The sequence below is a fragment of the Bidens hawaiensis genome, unplaced genomic scaffold (assembly GCF_021521415.1).
Source record: "Bidens hawaiensis isolate Kalapana, Puna unplaced genomic scaffold, B.hawaiensis_p1.1 tig00016475_1, whole genome shotgun sequence".
Lineage (NCBI taxonomy): Eukaryota > Viridiplantae > Streptophyta > Magnoliopsida > Asterales > Asteraceae > Bidens > Bidens hawaiensis.
Genome location: NW_027492515.1, coordinates 376,866 through 397,637, shown reverse-complemented (window position 1 = coordinate 397,637; position 20,772 = coordinate 376,866). Strand labels below are relative to the sequence as shown.

At 35.5% G+C, this 20,772-nt stretch overlaps 1 protein-coding gene across 1 annotated transcript in view; it reads right to left on the bottom strand.

Moving 5' to 3' along the window:
- Positions 1-9,513, bottom strand: part of LOC143551636 (midasin-like) — a 28,771-nt gene extending 19,258 nt beyond the window's left edge. The window contains 25 exon segments of the mRNA XM_077042028.1: positions 39-112; positions 244-394; positions 501-555; positions 642-835; positions 928-1,233; positions 1,319-1,423; positions 1,553-1,748; positions 1,829-1,896; positions 2,126-3,824; positions 3,826-3,872; positions 3,966-4,091; positions 4,530-4,709; positions 4,800-4,856; positions 4,936-5,064; positions 5,146-5,242; positions 5,581-5,665; positions 5,762-5,884; positions 6,003-6,081; positions 6,259-6,378; positions 6,465-6,574; positions 6,832-7,001; positions 7,133-7,273; positions 7,385-7,674; positions 8,237-8,563; positions 9,418-9,513. Of these exon segments, the coding sequence (XP_076898143.1) occupies positions 39-112; positions 244-394; positions 501-555; positions 642-835; positions 928-1,233; positions 1,319-1,423; positions 1,553-1,748; positions 1,829-1,896; positions 2,126-3,824; positions 3,826-3,872; positions 3,966-4,091; positions 4,530-4,709; positions 4,800-4,856; positions 4,936-5,064; positions 5,146-5,242; positions 5,581-5,665; positions 5,762-5,884; positions 6,003-6,081; positions 6,259-6,378; positions 6,465-6,574; positions 6,832-7,001; positions 7,133-7,273; positions 7,385-7,674; positions 8,237-8,563; positions 9,418-9,513 (5,025 nt within the window).
- Positions 9,514-20,772: the final 11,259 nt, after the last annotated feature.

The window sequence follows — 20,772 nt, the reverse complement described above, 5'->3', positions numbered from 1 at the left end:
ACATGAAAGATTACCAGCCCGTATATTTTGAATAGTACCTTTAATTGCTCCATAAGACACGACAAGCATCTTTCCTTCAAGTCTTCAGCCTCAGTTTTTGAAATTCCTGTACCTGATGAAAAGAAAAGTAATGAATACTAAGATGGTGACAGTAAGACTCAGAAACATAATATAATATAATATACATATATATATTAAAAAAACATTGATACCATATGCTAAAATGATGACTTGAGATCATACCTAAGCTTAGACCGTCAAGCAAGACGAGAAATGCACCATGCAACAATGAAACCTCTGGAAGCAAACTTTTCTCAGTTACATTGATAAAATCTATCCAAGACAAAAGATCTCTAACTGTAAGCATTCTTCCCGTTTGTAACCGATTGAACCACTGCAAACAGCCACAGCCAAATTCATACCATCATAAACTAATTACAAGAAAGTTACAACAATCAAGAAGATTAAAGGCTTTTAGTAAACTGTAAAGTAAATCACACCTCCCAGAAATTTATCATTACATCTGCCACAAAAGAGAATTCAGGATTTAAGATCCTGCAAAATGGCACATATATTAGAAACTTACAATCTACCAATCCTACTCAAAATCTTTGGAAGATAAGAAAAAATTTATCACATACTTTTCTAATGCTATACATTTGAGCTCATTCAGCTCACTCACAGGGGGTACCCATATTTCTGTAAACCGATTGCGAAGTGCAGGAGATAGCTCCTTTTTACCAAAATCGCCATCAGGATTCATAGTAGCAAGCACAAAAAACTTCTCGTGTGCTGTTATCTTTTCAAGATCAGAACCCCCTTTTTCTGCCAAAGACTGTTTAAAAAGATAAATTTATTTCAACTTGAATAATAAAAAAGAGCTAGAAAATTGTAAAAACCAAAGTAGAAAGAAAAGAAGAAACTCACCAGTTTCCTCTCGGGCTCCAAGACACTATTCAGTCTTTCAAGAACACTATCATCAGCTAATGATATTTCATCCACAAGAAACAGGTCACCATTTTTCATTGCCTGAACAAGAGGGCCATCTTGCCAATTAAAGATTGTGGACCATTTTTTATGAAGGTCGGAGAGTTTTTGTGTAGCTTCTTGAATATAAACCATTTCGTTGACGGTGACATCAGCATGAAGGACTTGACCTTCTCTGTAACATTTTATCACTTTATTCACTTGATCAAGTGTAGTTGAAGCTTGACTAATGTCAAACGAAATTTTCTGTTACAAATATATGTCATGTTAAAAGCCAAAAATACATCACAGAGACATGCATTGTACCAACACATGTAAGGAAAAAACTTACAGCATCATGAGGAAAGTGCTCAAAAGCTTTTGACTGCAGCAATTGCTCACACGTTGCTTTGAATTCCAAAGCTAATTTCGATCTTTCTCTAACAGGATAGAATCCCTATTCCATTAAGAAAAACAAAAAGAAGTAAATACATTTAGGCCCACAAGCCAGCAATTATATGAATAACAGATAATAGGTAATTGTAACTTCAACAAAAAAAGAGAGCTTGAGACAGTATAGACGAACCCCAAGAAAATCAGAAGTTTCTGTGTATTGATGGCAATTCAGAATGTGTAACTTGGACTCCAAGGCTTTACTCAGCAACTGACAAACTGTTGTCTTACCACCGACAGTTTCTCCAACCAGAAGCACCGGTTCACGTAACCTATAACACCGCTCAACAAGAAAATATAACCGCCACAGACTCTCTGTCCGAACCACCCTGTGTTACAAAGAAAAAAACAGTTGGAACTAACAAATGAAAAAGGAAAAAACATAAAGATACAATTAAAAAAAACATGCCTTCCAAGATCCCCAGAAGCAACCAAAGATTTTTGCAACTTTAGGGATGCATCCCCGTCTGCATTTTCCTAAACTCCACAATAAAAAGATTCAGTAAGTTAAGTTACTAGAAGATATTAAGTGTGTGTGTGTGTGTGTGTGTGTTGGTTGGGGTTCAAAGTGTTCAACATCATATCATTGTTTTGCAATATATAGATATGAGGGTGTTTTTTGCCTACTCAAAATGTATAACAGAATTTTTGTCATCAGTCGAAAGTAGTATAATTTTATTTCAGTAATATTCTTATGAGAAGTTACCTCTTTGTACATAAGACTGTTAGAAAGTTTAATTCGAAGACGCTTCTCCAAAACTTCTAGAACAACTTTCTTCTCGTCATCATCATGAAGTCTTTCAGCCAACAAATAGTATCCATCACGTCCTAAATCTTCCCATGATTTCCCAAACATCCTGTACCTATCAGCCCACCGAAACAAATCACAAGGAGTGATAAACCCGTGTTTTCCAGCAAAAACTTTACTACTCTGCCTATGTAGCTGCAAATCCTTCATGACATCGATCATTTTATTTGCATATGAAGGAGGTATTTTACAACGTTTCTCCAAAATTATAGTCAGTTCCTTTTGTGGAATCTCATCCACGTGTATCTCAACAAACCGATTCCGGAAGGCTCTAGAAAGCATCTTTCGTCCACCATAAATAGTCGGTGGATTTTGTGTAGCAAATAGCATAAAATCTTTATGTGCTTGAATCGTTTCACATAGTTCAGGAACATAAAGTTCACGATTATCATCAAGCAACCTATTTAAGGCTTCCAAAACATCAGATGGAGCCAAATTAAGCTCATCAAGAACAATCCAATACCCATGTCTAACCGCCTTAACCAGCACCCCTTCTTGAAAAATAAGTTTTCCAGTGGCATCAGTTATGTAAGAACCGAAATATTCTTGTAAATCAGTGTGTTCGTGATTATTAATTCGTACAAATTCATGCCCAGTTATTGCAGCAAGATACTGAACAAGACTGGTCTTTCCACTAAATGTGGGCCCCTGTAACAGAACCGGATATCTTCCTATATATATAGCGCGTCCCAAATTACTAAGCTGCCTCTTAACACTATCAGTCAATTGATAGTTGTTCACAAAATCATTAGGTTTGAAGTTGTTCGGGACCTTAATGTACTTATCAAACGAAACATTTGGAGCCTTCTTTCCATCCAATAACTTCTCCACAATTAATGTTTCCATTAACTTTGCACTAGAAGGATCTAACATAGTTAGAAAAAACATTGAAAATCCATCATAAATAGCTGTTGATGGTATAAATCCATTATGTATTGCCTTCTTTGTATATTCTAGGGCACGATAAAGTGACCTTAAACTGTACTGAGGCTTTCGATTGGCCCCATCCTGCAGCCTCTCTTCAGATTCTTTCTTTGCTTTTTTATAAAAGTTCAAGATTTTTCGGGTTAGATCTTTAACTGAAAGATCTGTTCCCATAAATTTGTTAATAAAAAGAAGCAAGTCTTCATCTTCCAACACATCATCCATAAAATACTCTGTAAAACGGCTTGACAATGGAAGATCTCGTTTACCGGCATCAGTGGCGGGATTCATACAAGCAAAAATACGGAAATTAGGATTTCTAGAAATATAATCCACGTCTCCTCTTTCTGCTAAACATAGAGATCCAATTTCATCTTCAAGAACACCAATAACTCTTTGAAGAGTTTCAGGGGGTGCTAAATTAACCTCATCCAGTAATATCCATTCACCTTTTCTTAAAGCTGATATAAAAACTCCCTCCACAAATGAAAATACCATCCCATCAGAAGAACTGATTTGTGATAGAGCCGCATCAAGTCTTAAAGAAAAATTGTCCCATTTTTTTATTAATTCTTCACTTAAAGATCGTTTCCTTTTTCCGTCCGGCGACCTTTTTCCAATTTCAACCGCTTTAAGGGCATACGTCTGAAGACCTCTAAGTAACTTGTTCCATCTTTTCACTAATAAATTTTCTTAAAATTTCAAGTAATTCCTCATTTTTCTGCATGTAATGAAAAAAAAAACAACTTACAATTGTTCAAAAATTTGAAAAAAAAAAAGTGAAAAAACATCAACACAGATCAATAGATCATACCGTCAAAGAGAAGGTACGACTAAATAGAGTTTCAAAATCCTTATACAAAGGAAAGCATAACAATTGTGCATCCACAGGTTTAAAACCACCCAACAGATCCGTAACATCACTTTGCTGGCTCAAGTTCTGCGACATAATTTAGCAAAACTATATCATGCTGTGAAGAAAACTATTATCTCCATTATCATACCATTTCTATTATCCAATACTACAACCTGCAAATTTGACCCATTTGCCTAAACAGGTTGATTTAGGTCGTTTTAATATCACGTGACTTGTAGAAACTAGAAAGTCACCCAAAATGTTTTCAAATGCTTAAAACCTCCTAAATCTCTATAATATATGTGAACAATTAAACAAACAGACTATTACTTTACCAATATAGTTTTAAAATCAATAAATACATTCTTTTTAGGAAAAAAATAAAGATACGGACAAAAAAAGTGACTGACATTGACCTGACCCTGTCTGTTTTGACCCGAATCAAAAGATAACATATGTTGGCCCGACCCATCCATTTTGCCTACCATTTATCCCATCTTTGAAGTTTGAACTAATACGTACCAAAACTGTAAGTTTCTGACCGATTCTTGCAGCTAGATTCTGTACCAGTGTTGTTTTTCCTGTACCCGTTTCACCAACCAAAAGAACGGGCTCATTATACTTGACAGATGCGGCTATTCTTTCCAAGTTATAAAGTGAAGTGCTAATCTCAACAAATGACTTGATCACAAGAGACGATTTCTAAAAGCACGTTGAATATAATTAAAAAGGAGAATCAAAAAACATTATTATAAAGTATTTAAATATAAATAACATTAAATAATCACCCACAGGTTTCCCTGTCTTCTGAAGAGCTACTCGTCCAATATCTACACCAGATCGCAACTCCTGCGTAAAATAATTAAATGTTGAGAAAACAGTAACTACACATTCTGGCACAAACATATATTGTTATGAAAATAGAAACCTTCACAACAGGTTTATCATAAGGAAATAATTTATAGGGAATCGGTCTTTCCCAAATCCCTGCTAACTCTTTCATAAGACTTAACCGCGTATCCTTTGAAGTTGAAGATGTCGCAAAAACATCCACAGCCTGCAAAACACAAACTTATTAACAATCCACAATTTTTAAGAAAAATGCAATAGACAGAGAGAGTAATGTAAATATCGAAACCTCTAGATAGATGCAACTAGCCACATGAGCTGACAGATTATCGCCTACAAATGGATAACCCAAACCAACAATTCTTTTGCACCACTTCAAAAGATCCCTGCCAGAGCAGAAATATAACTGAATAAAGATGCGCAAATTAAACTAATAGCATGAGATGGTAATTTGTAGAATCGATCAAAAGGGCAGGTTGGGTTACAACTAGAGGACAAAACAAGAACTTTTGGTACGAGTCAGAACGGAATGGATTGTGTTGACCCAAAAAGCACTTGAGTGTGTCAAAGATGAATACATGATTAAAAAATATATCATATATCAAGAAATAAATAATCAAATTTCTTGAAGAAAACAATTAGAAAGTTATATGCATTAATAATACAGTTTAGGCGACTTTCGACCCAGTTCCATAAGTAATATATAGCATGGCTTGATTAATACCTCAGTGAAAACCTGCCAGCAGATGAAAAGGTAACAGAAGTTCCAAGTTGATAGCCCGCTATCTGGTTAACCTTTTCAAAGGTTTCTGCAAGAATGCAAAAAATTAAAAAATCATTCATTACTGTCCATGCCAACAAGGATGAAACAAAACTTCCCAAAGTTCAGTATTTCTCTCGAATACCTATAAGCTTTCCACACATAGGTTCCAAGTCCGGGTACCATGCTTTAACAATACTTAGCAAGCCAATACTACTAGGGGGGCCCACCATTACTCTCCTCCACAATGCACCAAGGGAGTTTCTAGCTATATATAGAAAAAGAACATTAAAAAAGACAATGTCAAGGGTTTAAATTTTGTAAGTATTTACCCACTTGTAATTTTACGTGATTTTAAATTTTATGCTAAACATGTGATCACATACCTGTTGTCCCAGTGAATGCATCTAGCCTTGAGTCTGATACTGTAGAAAAAAGCCTGAAGCTTTCACTAACCCGAATTGCCTGCAAAGAGTAAATAATGACTCAAAATGTATCTTTTGATGAGTCATTCGAGTAAAGATGAAAAACAAATAATGCGATTTGACAAAATGGAAACTCAAAATTGCCCATTTTAAGAGTTTATCAACAAAAAACAAAGATGCAAATGATATCCAGAACTTTATAAACATGGCGTAGTACCTCCCCGTGACCAGTTAAGAACGAGGTAGAACCCTCTAGCAAAGGCAACAAAATGGACTGTACATCTGCAGGAGCTTTATCAATGTCCTCAAAGACAACCCAAAGTCCATTAAGGATGGCCTGTGGATAGCAACACAACATGATCAAGACTCATCACACTGACTACTAATCAAAGCAATATTAAAAAATGAAAAAGAATAACCAACCTGAGTAAGAGAACCAGGCTGCCACCTAAATTCACCGGGTTTTTCGGCACATACATAACTCCCGATTAGCGTTTTTCCATCAATTTGATCATCCATGTGAATAGATAGAACTGGAAGGAGACAAATCGCAAATGAAAATAATATTGCACGTAGCAGTGAGAGAGAATTTAAGCAGTTCAAATACAATAAAGGAACAGATATTAACATACAATGATCCATGATCTTCAAGTTATAAGGTCAAAAGCATGAATACAGTACTATAAAATACTAGTAGTGCAACTCTCAGTTGTGTAGAGAGTTCAGATAGATAAAATAATATAGAATAAGTATAAGTGACTTTTTTATGCCAATTAATAAGAAAGCATACCTTGGCTCCCTTGACTATTGGCTAACTTGCTAATAAGAGCAGTTTTGCCTGCTCCAGCTGGACCATAAAGAAGAACAGGCCACCTATGTCGCACTGCCAACTCAACAACCTCAAAACTTTTCTTCACAGCAGATGTTAACACAAAAGGTCTTCCACTTTTACTCATATCCCTAATATAAAAAACTTCAGTAGCATAAAATTTGACTAGAAACAGCCTTACCATACAAGGAATGTACAAGCCGCGTTATCAGCCATTTAAAAGGATCCATTATTTTGAAATTTAAATTACTTATAGTAGTACCATGTTGCCTCCATGCTGCTCCAATTTGGTGGTCCAAGACCCAAATTTATGTCTTCAGAATAACACGACGTGCTTTCCCTAAATGGTTCAAGATACCAGCAAGCTTTCTCCAAAGATACATCCTAAAGAAATTCCTTCCACCTATAAATGGAGGTCAAAGGACCAAAAATAAAATCATCACATAACAATAAAACTAATACTAGTGAAAAAATAAGAAATAAGTGATCTCTATCATCAATGAAAAAATCTAACCGCAATAAACACTCGAAGGCTACTTCATCATCAAATTCAAAGTCAGTATTTGTCATGTCACTTTTCTTTTTCCGGGTAAATCTGTAACCCATCTTCAAAAAGACTGTTAATATTTGAACCACACACCATCTTATGTCCACCAAAAGCTCTAATTTTTCTCCATTAAAACCGCTAATCTCATGTAAAAGGTCCAAAAAACAGGACCAATCCCATAGTTTAGAAAACAACTCAGGTTCTGCTAGAAGAAGACGGTATGATACTCATATAGCATCCAGTAGATGAACTCCTTCCTGATAAAAGTAAAAGCACAACTTGGTCAACAATGAGCATAATGAACAGAACATAGCTTTATAATGTTCCATAGGCATAAGCATTACTTTCATAATTTCAATGGATATAGAACAGACTAAGATTTACATCTACCTGCACTAATAACTGGGACATTGATTCCTTCCCCGTAGTCCTTTTAAAACGGTGGTGGCGCAAATTTGAAGTAGTCCCTTAAAGACCTGCATAAAATAACCCAAGATTCATATTGTAAAAAGCTAGTGAAAGGACATTCCGGTGCATAACTTAATTACATCCAAACAAATAAGAGAAGGTAAATCTGTGACTAGGCAAACAGAAGTTTAAAATATAACCATAAAGCTTTTCCTTTTACCATATCTACCGGTTCTAGAATGTAGATGATTTAAGTTATACATGTCTAAAAATACGATATGCATGACCGTATATAGAATCATAGCAGAAGCAGCAAATAGTATATGATACATGAAGAACTCCCTAATGTATAAGTAATGCATGTATAAATATATAAGTGACTAAGTGAGCTTACCCGGATAAATGGGGTACCAAATCAAGTGTTCTAGAAAATGCTAAGCATGAAAGCTCGTGGAGTCTCAGACCTCTCTCATGTTTGGCATATAAATTAATAATATAAATAACTTCTTCATGGTCTGAACTTTCAGGCTCCTGAAATAAACTCCCTTCATCTAATTCAAGCATTGAATCATTGGAATTGCAAGTCAGATCAGGCACCAAATGTAGCAAAGCCACAACCCGGTCAACAATCTTCTGTGCAATCGGACGAAAGCATCCCACTAACGGAATTGTATAACGAGGATGTAAAAGTAACTCCGCTACTCCATCGATCAATTCTCCCTCAGTTAAATTCTTCCCCTGAATATAGCCAAACAGAAACAGAGTTAACATTCCACATCATAATGAAACTCAAGTAAACAACTACCTCCAAGCCATAAAGGGTAGAGGAGTAAACAAGCTGAGCCCAAGCTCAGACTTGGCTCCTGAGTTGTTTTTTCAAGCTCGGGCTCAGCCCGTTTATTATTTATTAATTAATTTAAATAAATTTTTATTTTGGAAAAACCTTAAACGAACCTAAGCTCAGCCCGAGCTCGATTGTTCAGTGTGAAACTAATATATAAAAGTCCAAAATAGGTAAAACTTAATAATACAAGGCTCCTTAAGGCTCAATACCTAAATTAAACAACTACCTCCAAGCCATAAAGGGTAGAGGAGTAAACAAGTTGAGTCCGAGCTCGGCTCGTTTTGACTTACGAGAGCTCAGATTCAGCTCCTGAGTTGTTTTTCAAGCTCGGGCACAGCTCGTTTATTATTTATTAATAAATTTAAATAAATTTTTAATTATTTTGGAAAAACCTAAACCTAAGCTCAGCCCGAGCTTGACTGTGCAGTGTGAAATTAATATACATAAGTCCAAAATAGGTAAAACTTAATAATACACAAGGCTTGTTAAGGCTCAATAACTAAACTAAACGAGCTTTATTTGAGGCTCGAGCTTAAAAAGGCTCAGCTCATTTCAAGCTTATTATCAATCCTAGCTCAAGTAGCTCGCAGGCGCCTCGTTTACACGTCTATAAACTTATGTTAGGAGTCAAAACACTAATCTCAAAAGTGCACATACCGCATACGAAAAGAATATTGCAAAACTTACGTAACAGAATCCAATATTACTATCTATTATTATCTGTTAATATCCTAAATACCTTTTTGACTAGTTTATCCAGCTCCGGAGCAGCCGCAAGCTTTGGACACCGAAGAAGAAACCTCCTCAGCTCATTTTCAACGCAAAAACTTCCATCAATCGCCATTTATACTCCAAATTTGACCTAAAACTCGTAATTCAATCAAAACTTCTAGTTCAATTGATGTAAATACATAATATTAACCGAATAGTGAATAAAAACGTGAAAACTGACCTGAATTGAAGAATCGAAGCAGTCGAATGGTTACGTAAACAAACGGCGATAACGGAATATAATTTGCAAAGGCGGTGGTGTGTTCGTCTTCTTCTTCTTCTGGTTATAGTTAGGGTTTAGGGTTTAAGTGAATATAGATATTTAATACATCTGTTAGTGGCGCGTACGTTAGCAGAAAACTGGGCGTATTGGTTGGGCCGGGTTTTCGTGTTTAGTTGGTTGAGTTCGGCCCAGGTTGTGTGGAGAGACTTGCGGTTAATGTTTTGGAAATCGGTTCGGGTTTTAAACGGGTCTGGGTGAAGTCAGAGTGGGTCAAAACCGGTTGAAGGTGGTACCGGGTCGGGTGTATATCCTGTTATTGATGAGAAAAATCAATCCGATATTAATGGTCTAAAGGTCTAGGGCATATAAATATTTAACAAAATGAAGTTCGATTTTTATTTATTTTTTGAGTTTACGAAGACTTAAAGCAACAAAACAAATGCATATTTTCACCGATTATGGAGCTTGTTCCTCACGTTTGATATATCACGTAAATGAAAATGTCATCAAACACTTATGTTTTTTTACGACAACAGCGGTTAAATGGCTTGACAAAAAAAACTAACAAAAGATTGTGATTGACCACATTCAAAAACTAGACATGGAAGATATGATAACCACTAAGCTTTGTCGGTTGATCAAAGGAACCTGTCTCTCCATCGATAATCTATGCAATACATAAGTGTCATCAGCCTCATTACAAGAATGGGGGTTCTTCATGTGACCACTATTAGGTATTAGGCGTGAGAATTGGTACTTAAAGTTGAGATTGGAAAACGATAAGTGTGTATGAGTGTGATTAAGTATGAGAGAATGAATGTACGACCTCCTGGCGATCTAGTTATATTGGCAAACCAAAGTCACGTGTCACTGTCACGTGTTGTGGTTCATTGTTCATGTATAACCGTTTCGGAACGGCGATTGTCGTCCTCCTGTTTGCATAGTTATATCATTCCTTTTGCTACACCTTGTTTGCGGTAATGTATATATGTGTAGGCCCTCTAGGGAAAAGCGAAATTGCACTAATTTTGATGGTATTTTACTACTTTCGTGAAACTAACGTTAAATGGTGAAAGGTTAATCAGGCATCATGTGGTGACGTTGATAGCCGAAAGACAATGGTACATGCACCAGCCGGTCGATCGTTGAGTGTTATGTGCCTTATGTCCAAGGCTTTATGCAAAACTACTATCAAGCCGGGGCTTTCACCAGAAGAAACCTCTCTATTCCTACAGGGTAGAAGCAAGGCTATCTACATCTTATAGTCTTCATAACCTACCACAGTTTTGCTATTTGTGTGATTTAGTGAGGACAATAATGATGATAGCATTCCTTTTGCTCATTTTGACATGTGCCATGTAGGTTTAACAAACTAACAACCTGGAATGGGTTCTTACTTTGTTACTTGAATCGAGTCGGGTGGCTCGTACCCTACCTCTTCGATATGCTATCTATATTATACTATACGTAAAAGCAAATCTAATTGTTGGTGGGTTCGTTTTGTTTTTAATGGAAGTTACCGTTCAACAGAAAAAAAAATTGTTGCTGTGTAAAACCAACCATCAGCATCCACCAACTTTTTTTGTTCACAAGCACTGATTTAATTTATACAATGTTTTTAGACCCGGCCTGGCCGTCGACCCGGACGCCTTACCGGGTCAAAGGTCGGACCAACCCGGGAGGGCGGACTGGTATTTGACCCGGATGACGTCATAAATAATTTAAATATATATTTGCACATATATATAATTCATATACATATTAAAAATGATAATAAACAAAAATAATAATAATAACAAACTTTAATGTTTATTTATGTTTTATACATTGTTTTTTTAAATATATGTGATTTATGTTTGATCAATATATACATCAATGAAGCTTGGTTGGTTGGCTAATGAGGTGATTATTAAAGCTTCTATCTCTGAAATGACCCAGGTTCGAATCCCGGCATACACATTTCATTTTGGATTTAATAAAAAATGGGTTTTACCGGTCCACCCGCCGGGTCAACCGGTCCAGGCCGACTGCCACCCGTAAAACCCGGCCGAGTTTTTAGAAATGTCCAAAATACACTGACCCCGCCCGGTATAGGGACCGGTCCGACCGGCCGGGCTGGGTTTCAAAACACTGAATTTATATATATACGACTAGTTTGAGGCCCGTGTATTACACGAGTAATTGATTAAAATTTTAAACTTTAACCATTAGGTGAAATACAGTCAACAAAAACAAAATGATCATATTGTTAATATAGTTACAATTTACATTAAAATTACAGAAATTATGTAAGGCCCCCGACCCGGGTGCCCTACTTTCTCGCTGGTTGGATTTACTCATTCACATAATTCGTAAAATCAGAGTTAATTAAAGCGATTCGCAGAATTAAGAGTCATTCATTCATTCATAACATAACCATCATGTCTTGAAATATCATACATAAGTCCATAAAACATAAAACGACACGGGTGTCTTCCTCATAGTGATGTCAGTCTTCCTCTTATTTCCACGTGTCCTAATCAAGCAACTTGCCTCGTTCTACTTGTCTGCGTGCATACTAAAAGTCAGCTACGCTAAGTGAGTTCTAGTTAATTAACATACATTACATTCACTTACTTACCAATACACGTCCGAAAATACGTATTGATACTTACCTGTTCGTCTATCATTCAATCATGCATACATACATACATTCATACTTCTTACTGACAACGTACCTCGGATACTATGAAGATCTGGTCATCACTTACCTTGGATATTATGAGGGTCCAGACCCTACATACCTCGGAATAATAAGGATCCGGTGTCCTACATACATTGGATATCCTCAGAATCCAGTCCCTACTTACCTTGGATATTATAAGGGTCCAGTGCCCTACATACCTCGGTTATTATTAGGGCCCGGTGCCCTCTAACATACCATACCATTCTAACTTCGTTACATTTCCTTTCTAATTTCTTCAATCATAACTAATATAACATTACGTGCATACTAGTTAAACAATCCATATCATTTCCATTCATACGCAAACATATATCTAATATACACTTACCATTTAAGTTAAGTATGTAAATCTAAACACGTTGTATTATGCACACAGCCCCGAAAACATAACACATACAATGGCTAGAACTCACCTGGATCCTGTTACGTTCGCCATTTATAGTAATTCCTTTCTTCAACTGTGCCCGACTAACTGTTAATAATACACACGTATTAATCCTCTATGTTTGTTCATTATTTATTTTCTTGAGTTAACGGGGATTGCCGTTAAATTAACTGAACCGACATGTAACCTTCTTAAACTGTTATTGTCAATTGAATATACTTGACCTTGTTTATTATTATTATATCATTTATTTATTTATAAATGTTACAACCTTCCCGTCATTCGTACGTTCCTTTAAATTCCTTCTTTTGTAATAAGTTCTTAAGTCTAAGTATTTCTGAACAGGTTCCATAAGTCATTGGTCTAGCATAAGGCGGGTTGCGGGTTATTAACGAGTCGGGTCTTGGATTCGGGTTTCGTTCATGCCTGCTCATCCCTACAACTCTTTCATTATATAATCTCATTGTTATTATTATTATTGTTGTTACCTTTATTATTATTATTATCATTATTATTTATTATTATTATTATTATTATTAATAGCATTATCCAAACACCCCCTTACTCCAACCAAATTGCCAAACACCCCCTCCTCAACCCTAACTATAAAACTCCTACCCTAACCCATAACCCCCACACTTCTTCCTTCTTCTCCACTACTCCCGTCAAGCACCGCCGCCGCCCCCAACACCCTCCGGCCACACCATCACCGCCCTTCTCTCTCACTCAACTAGGTTGCACAGCCCAACCCTCCCCCACCTGCGCCTTCTTCCTCCGACGACCCGCAGTGCCGCCGCCACCGTCACACTATGCTTCGCACGGGGAGAACATCGCACAGGTTTCTTGCTTGGGGACTTCGTACGGGTTTCTCGCATCAAGATTTTTGCATAACCGTGTTTTGCTTGGACTTTCGCATAACCGGTTTCGCTTGAGCTTTCGCATAATCAGTTTCGCATGAGCTTTCGAATGGGTTTATCGCGTAGCCTTCTCGCGTCGAAGATTCGCATAGGGTTTTAGATCTGGTTCACGTATGGTTCAGACGGATCTGTTCCTGTTTTGGGTGTTCATCGGTGGTCGGAACGGGGTCGGTTTGGGTTTGGTCTCACAGGGGTTCGAACACAGATTCAGTATGGTCAGATCTGGGCTCGGGTTCCAGTTTGGCCGAACATTTTGGACTTGGAGGGTTCGGGTCTCGATGAACCCATCCGTAACAGTTGTTATTGTTTTGTTTCTACCGTTATTGTCTAGTTACTTGTTGTTACAATGATTAGATTTGATTTAAATCCCGTTTATGTCGTTTTTCGTCTTTCGTGTATAACTTTCAAGCTCGTTAGTTAATGGGTTTTAAATAGAAACGGGATGAGAAAGAAAACGAATGTAATTTCTAAACATACCTTAAATGTCGATAACTAGATCTTTAATAACTTGGATGGATGAGATTGGATTTAAGATTGTTTGGGGTGTACAGGAGATTTATGTGGTGTGTATGAGTGTGATAATGATCGGGAGAATGATATGAAATGATGAGGATAAGGTTGGAATTAGGGTTCAGGGTTTAAATAGACAAAGTCCAAAGGCTTTTAGGCTTATAAACATGTTTTAGTCCAATAACCTTCTATTAATGTTATCCATCCTCTATATAATATTTAATTAATTTAAATTAACGTTCCTCAACACTATAAATTGAAATACACCGACTTATTTTATTTATCATTTATTGGAACTAGGGCGTCACAAGGCTCTCCCCATTATAAAGGTTCCGTCCCCGAAACCTGCCTATTACATAAACAATTGTGGGTAGAACTTACGCATCTCCTCCTCTGGTTCCCATGTCGCATCGGATCCTTTACGATGCTTCTAAATCACCTTAACTAATGGAATGACCTTGTGACGAAGTTGCTTATCCTTACTGTCACACCCCAACCTACGGCGGAATATGCCGGGGCGCGACATAATTGTATCATAGCTCAAAAGACACTAAAATAAATCCACGTGTCAATATCTAAATTATTAAATTCATATTATTCAAGTACGCAAAAGCACAAACATTGTCTCATAAAAATAAACATAACAATCTAATAAAAAGAAATAAATAGTCTTTAATTCATCATGCATCCTAAGATCCAACTACTCTTTAATCCCTTGTTTATTCATCCAATATAGCTATCTGCGCCATGCGGGAAAATACATAGTTTGTCAACATAAAATTGAGCAAGTAATCACGGTATTTGAATACATATAATATAAAAATAACAATTCCTTGCGATAATATGAAATACTACAACTAGCATAACACCAATATAACAATAATATAAAAGTTGTCTTTTCACTCGAATCCCATGGATAACAAGCTACTCCGACGGCGTATGATCATACTAATGAGGATGAGGATGAGGATGAGATACCAACCACCAAAACATAAAATAAACACATAGTCACATTTGCACGTATAACTAATTGAGCAATATCATATAACGCAAATAGTGGAATTGTAGTGAAAAATGATTTAACGCATAACGCCCCCAAAATGTAAAACGGTAAAAAGGGGGATGTGAATTACTTACCTTTAGCGAATAAGGAAAACGTGACGTAACGATGGTAACGGGAAGGTGATTAAGGTGAACGCGTTAGTTAGTTCCACAAGGAGGTCTCGACGATAAGCCCTAGTTTTAAGGTTATAATTATAATTAAAAAAAATAGATAATCTACAATTCCAACAAACAATAAATGTCATGGTGGGTTTATAACACATTTGGGATTGATAACTAAATTTTATATAAATTTTATGAAAGTTAACGTAAACGTGTAAATGATTTAGATCCAAATCCCGTTTCGATAAATAACAAGGTTTAATATTATTTAAACATATAGTTATTAACGAAAACTTGTTTTGAAAATTTAGGGATAATCGATCCGTCTTAGATGAGTGAAAGCTATTCTTTTAGTTTATTTATTTATTTATATAATAATAATATTATATTAGGTTAAATCAAGAGAATATCTAAATTTATAAACATATATAAACTCATAGTGTGTGTTTGTGTGTGTGTGTAGGGGATGGATCATGCGAGAAGTGATATTAGAGCGAGAATCGTGGGAAGTGAATCTCAACCATTCAATACACAAATCAATGGCTTAAAACACAAGATGACATTATTATAAATGCTTTGAATATTTGACTAGATATTTTAGGCTTAAAAGGGTAAAGTCGTCAGAATGGTGTAGAGATAAATTAGGTAACTTATGCAAACCCTTGTTTCACTCCCAAATCTCTTAACATAACTTTGCATGAAATCTGACTTTCCATATGAGATTGATACACATGTGCATATTGATGTAGATACGTACCTACATGTTGATATACGTACCTACACATGTGTATATTGATGTAGATACCTACATTATGTATGAAAAGAATAAATTGATTTAGTAAGCGTATGAAGAGAATATATTGATGTAGGTATGTGTGCAGGTACCTACATCATGTATAAAGAGAACATATTGATATAGGTAGCTACACATGTACCTACATGTTGATATAGGTACACACATACCTACATCATGTATGAAGAGAATAGTAAGTGTTTTGATTTTCATGTACATGTGAACGATATATCCTTTGTCTTGTAGTATATATTGATGTAGGTACCTACACAAGTACCTACACACATTATCAAGACCAGTTACCACTTCAATAATAATAATTAGCCATTTTTAGAATAAAATGATTTTAGATCAAATAGATTCCAATGGTTCAAATTTCATATGAAATAAAAAATAATAATAATAGTTTGTAACTTACCATTTGCTAGTAACTTATCATTAATTATTAAACCATTAATGAGTATAAGTTACAAAACAAAATACTTTATATTTCACTAATATACCATTGCATATAAATAATTAGAAAATAAAAAAGAAATTATGTGATTGGTTAGAATATTTTCTCGCACTTCTCGTCATAAGAAAACACTTCTGAAATGAACCTAATCCTATATATATATATATATATATATATATGCGAAAAAAGTTTAAATAAAATTTACTTTGAGAATTTAAGGGTGCTCGATCCACTAAACGAATGAATATAATATTAGTTTTTATTATAGTTATATATAACTTAATGTAAAATGAAGAAACCAATGAATAAAAAAGAGAAACAAAAAAAAACGCATGGGGAGGGGCTCAAACCCGGGTCTCTCCCTAATCATCAGAGTCTTAACATGTGTGCACCAGCCAACTGGGCTGGTGGCTCACTTGTTTAAAGAATGAAACTGAATTTATTTAAACACAAGCTGAAATTAGTCCCAAACCATATGAACCCTAATTTGATTATATCCCAACTGAAGGTCTTATACCCTCTGCCAATTGAAATTGGCAGAGGGGTTTTAACAAGCATCAAAAACCGATCACAACACATATAACTAATACCTCGATTGATGATGAAATGAACGAGATCGACAGGGCTAGGGTTGCGGCCTGAACTTAAGCAGAATGATCTGAAACAAATTACGTATGTAACAATTGATGTAGGGCTCAGGTTCGGAATGCTATGGGGCTGGTGTAGGGTGATTTAATTGAATTATTAACAAGTATTTATAGGTAAATAATATCGAGCTTAGACGCGGTTCATTCGTTAGCAATTAGCTGTCAAATGGTTATCATATTCCATGATTAGAGTGTCGGTGGGATCATGTATTAACGGAGAATCATTTTTGTATAATCAATTTCGTGATTTGGGGCAAAAAACACGAGTTACCATCGTAGGGAAAGGGGTGTCGGCGTGAACTTGGAAGGAAGGAAGAAGAAAGATCAAGCTTTTGTATAATAATTGCAATTTGGTCCCTGGTCTATAGGGTTGGATGCACAATGGTTTATAAGTTAGTTAGAGGGTTAATTTGGCATATTCTTGATAGTTAGAATATTTTATATATATAAAAAAATATAATAAAAAAAATAACCGAAACTAAGTCGGTCGTGAAATAACATAAATGATCGATAAAAAAAATAACAGTAGACCGAATAATAAATAAAAAATTTTAAAATGGGCCTGGTTCTATGATCCGAAATTTAACGAATGTTACACTTACGGTCAACGATTTTGACTGGCTGCTCGACATAATTCAATCGCTCATCGACTTTTATGTTCAACAACGGCACGTGAGACGTGTCGTCAGCGAGACATTTCATCAGGTGAGAAACGTGAAAGGTAGAGTGAATCCCTTCCAGTTCCACAGGCAGATCGAGCTTATACGCCACTTCTCCTACACGAGCGATGATCTTAAACGGTCCAATATACCTTGGACTCAACTTCCCTCTCTTTCTAAAACGAATGATGTACCTTTATTTTCTTTAATTTTCAATTACACGTGACTTTAAATTTTTATTCTAACAGGCCTGCAACTTCATTTTTTATATTTCCTAATTTTCTTATTTCACCATTAATGTAAATGAATGACTCGGTTATGATTTACATTTAATAAAAATATTGAATTCATATATTGAAATTGAAATGACTTCAAAGATAAGGACCATATATTGAAAATGGTTGAAAAAATGTGAGAATGGCTAAGAGATTGACAACTGGCAAGAATAGGTATTCTTTTATTAGAATAGATAGATAGATTATGGGTGAAATTGTGCATCACCCGTTGTACTTCATGCTTAATGAGTTTATTGTGTATTATGGGTTTGGACTGTTGCTTTAGTGAGTTGTACCTCTTTCTCTCTTTCACTTTCGCTTCTAGTCACACCATCAATGGCGACGAGAGCTGCGGTGGAGGTCGACGACGGCAACGATTGAAACCGTTGCCGAGCCGTTGGTTTTTAGCGATGGTGCTAGAAGGCTGCGGCATCTTTCGATTTCATCTACTACGCATCAATCAACCGCTCATTGTATGTATGCTCGATCCCACTTCCTCTATTGATTGTTTCTATATATACTGTTTAATTTGCAGTTTTTGATTGAAGAAGCCCTAACTTTTTTATTTGAATTGACGGTTACAGTTTTGTTCGACACATGTCGGGTCTTCCATTGCCACCAATCTTGGTTTTTTGGTTGCTCCTCCTTCTCAAGTTGATTTTAATATTTGTTATTTCATACTCATAGCTGTGATTATTGTTTATTTGGAAGATTATAGGGTTTACTCATATGCAATAACAATTAGAAAATTTGAGATTTTACGCACTCAAAGGGCACTTACACTCTGTTTCCGAGTTTCATTTAAAGAGAGAAAAGAAAGGAAAGAGAATTAACAGAGAAAGGAAAGGAAAAGAAGTGTATTATTTTGTGTTTCATGGTTTGATGGAAAAGAAAGGAAAGTTAACATTTTGTGTGTTCCCTAGTTGAGAGGAAAGGAAAAGAAAGCTATAACTTTACCATTATACCCTTAGGTAAAATTAAATTAAAAATACATTACTTTCCATTCTTCATTACTCGTTTCTAACTGTGGACCTTGACTATACGCTCTCTGATGTTGATGAACCGGTGGCTTCAATATCCACTGCAAGTCAAAGTGTTCTTTGTTGAAAATACTCTATTATGTATATAAAAGAAAAAGGCAGTATGTTTTTTTGGAAGATTACTAGAAAGAAAATTGTTGCACACTCTAACATAAACATAATTATAGAAGTTGTAGTGAAATGCATTCTGTTAAAGAAAACTGAAATAGTTAATGTAACACCCCAGCCCGGAAGGGGCTGACGTGTCACAATACACATGGTTTATGAACAAAAGTCATAACTTTTATTTATTTACTTGCCAAAGTCATAATACATCAGACAAGACAAACTTAAGTCTAATTTACAAACTAACATGTTTAAAAGATATTTTATTAGGATCCTGATGCTTTATTCTTCTTTCTTAACACCGCCCAAAGTAACCTGTGTACCTGTAAAAAATAAATAACGGAATGAGCCGAATGCTCAGTACGAAATAATAAGATCAAACACTTAAGGATTTAATGGGACGTCATTTAGATAGAACTTATAATAAATTCAATCTTATCATACGGATGTACCCATGAGTGAAACATAAAACGTGATAATATACAGGTAGCTACTCCTGCATATTTATCACACGAGATGGCGAGTTGGCATACCTGCTATCCACCTCCTTAATATTAATCCTAGGACCGATCCATACGCCTCCTAATAGCCATATGTACCACTTGTACTTAAGAGACGTCGTGAACTGATCTCACCGTCACGGGTGGTGCACATGTTGTCGATGCCGCAACAACATGCTCGTGGGACACTCCACGAGAAGCGGAACTCAGGGTGCCAGAGTACAAATTACTTATTCATACAATAATCATAACATATATTGGAACATGCGATAATGAGTACAACTAACATAATTCTATCGCATGACGTCAAACTATATCGTAGTCCGAAAAGATATTCAACGGAAAGTCAACTAAATCGATATTCTAAAGATGCGGGGAATTTCCAATTCATATGAAACTAATGGGTTCATAACAATTGAATATGAAAGAAATGAAGAGTAGGGGTAACGATCCGTACCTTTAAAGTTCCAAAGTAATAATAATAACTTGTTCGTGAGCGTTTTAGGTATCTACATACGAGCGATATTCGAATTAGAATTATATTTGTTGTTGAATTTAAAGTGTGTATTACAAAAATTGAATTATGTCAATTTATTTTAAACACTTAATATCTTTATATATAAAACTAATATACTTAATTTAGAATACGTTTGATGTTTTTGTAATAATATAATCTGACATAGAACTCATTGTTATTTGTATAAATAATACTTTAAATTTATAGGTCATAATACAATGATCATGCTTATACTATTTGTGATGACTTAACAATTTAACCAAGTTGATTAATAATGCTCCATTTATGAAAATTTTAATAAAATACAAATAAGTAAAGATGACATATGATAAGAACCAACCCCTGGTTATATTTTATAGATTTTTATGCTTGCCTGATTGAACTATATATATAGATATGATTATTTACTGTTAGT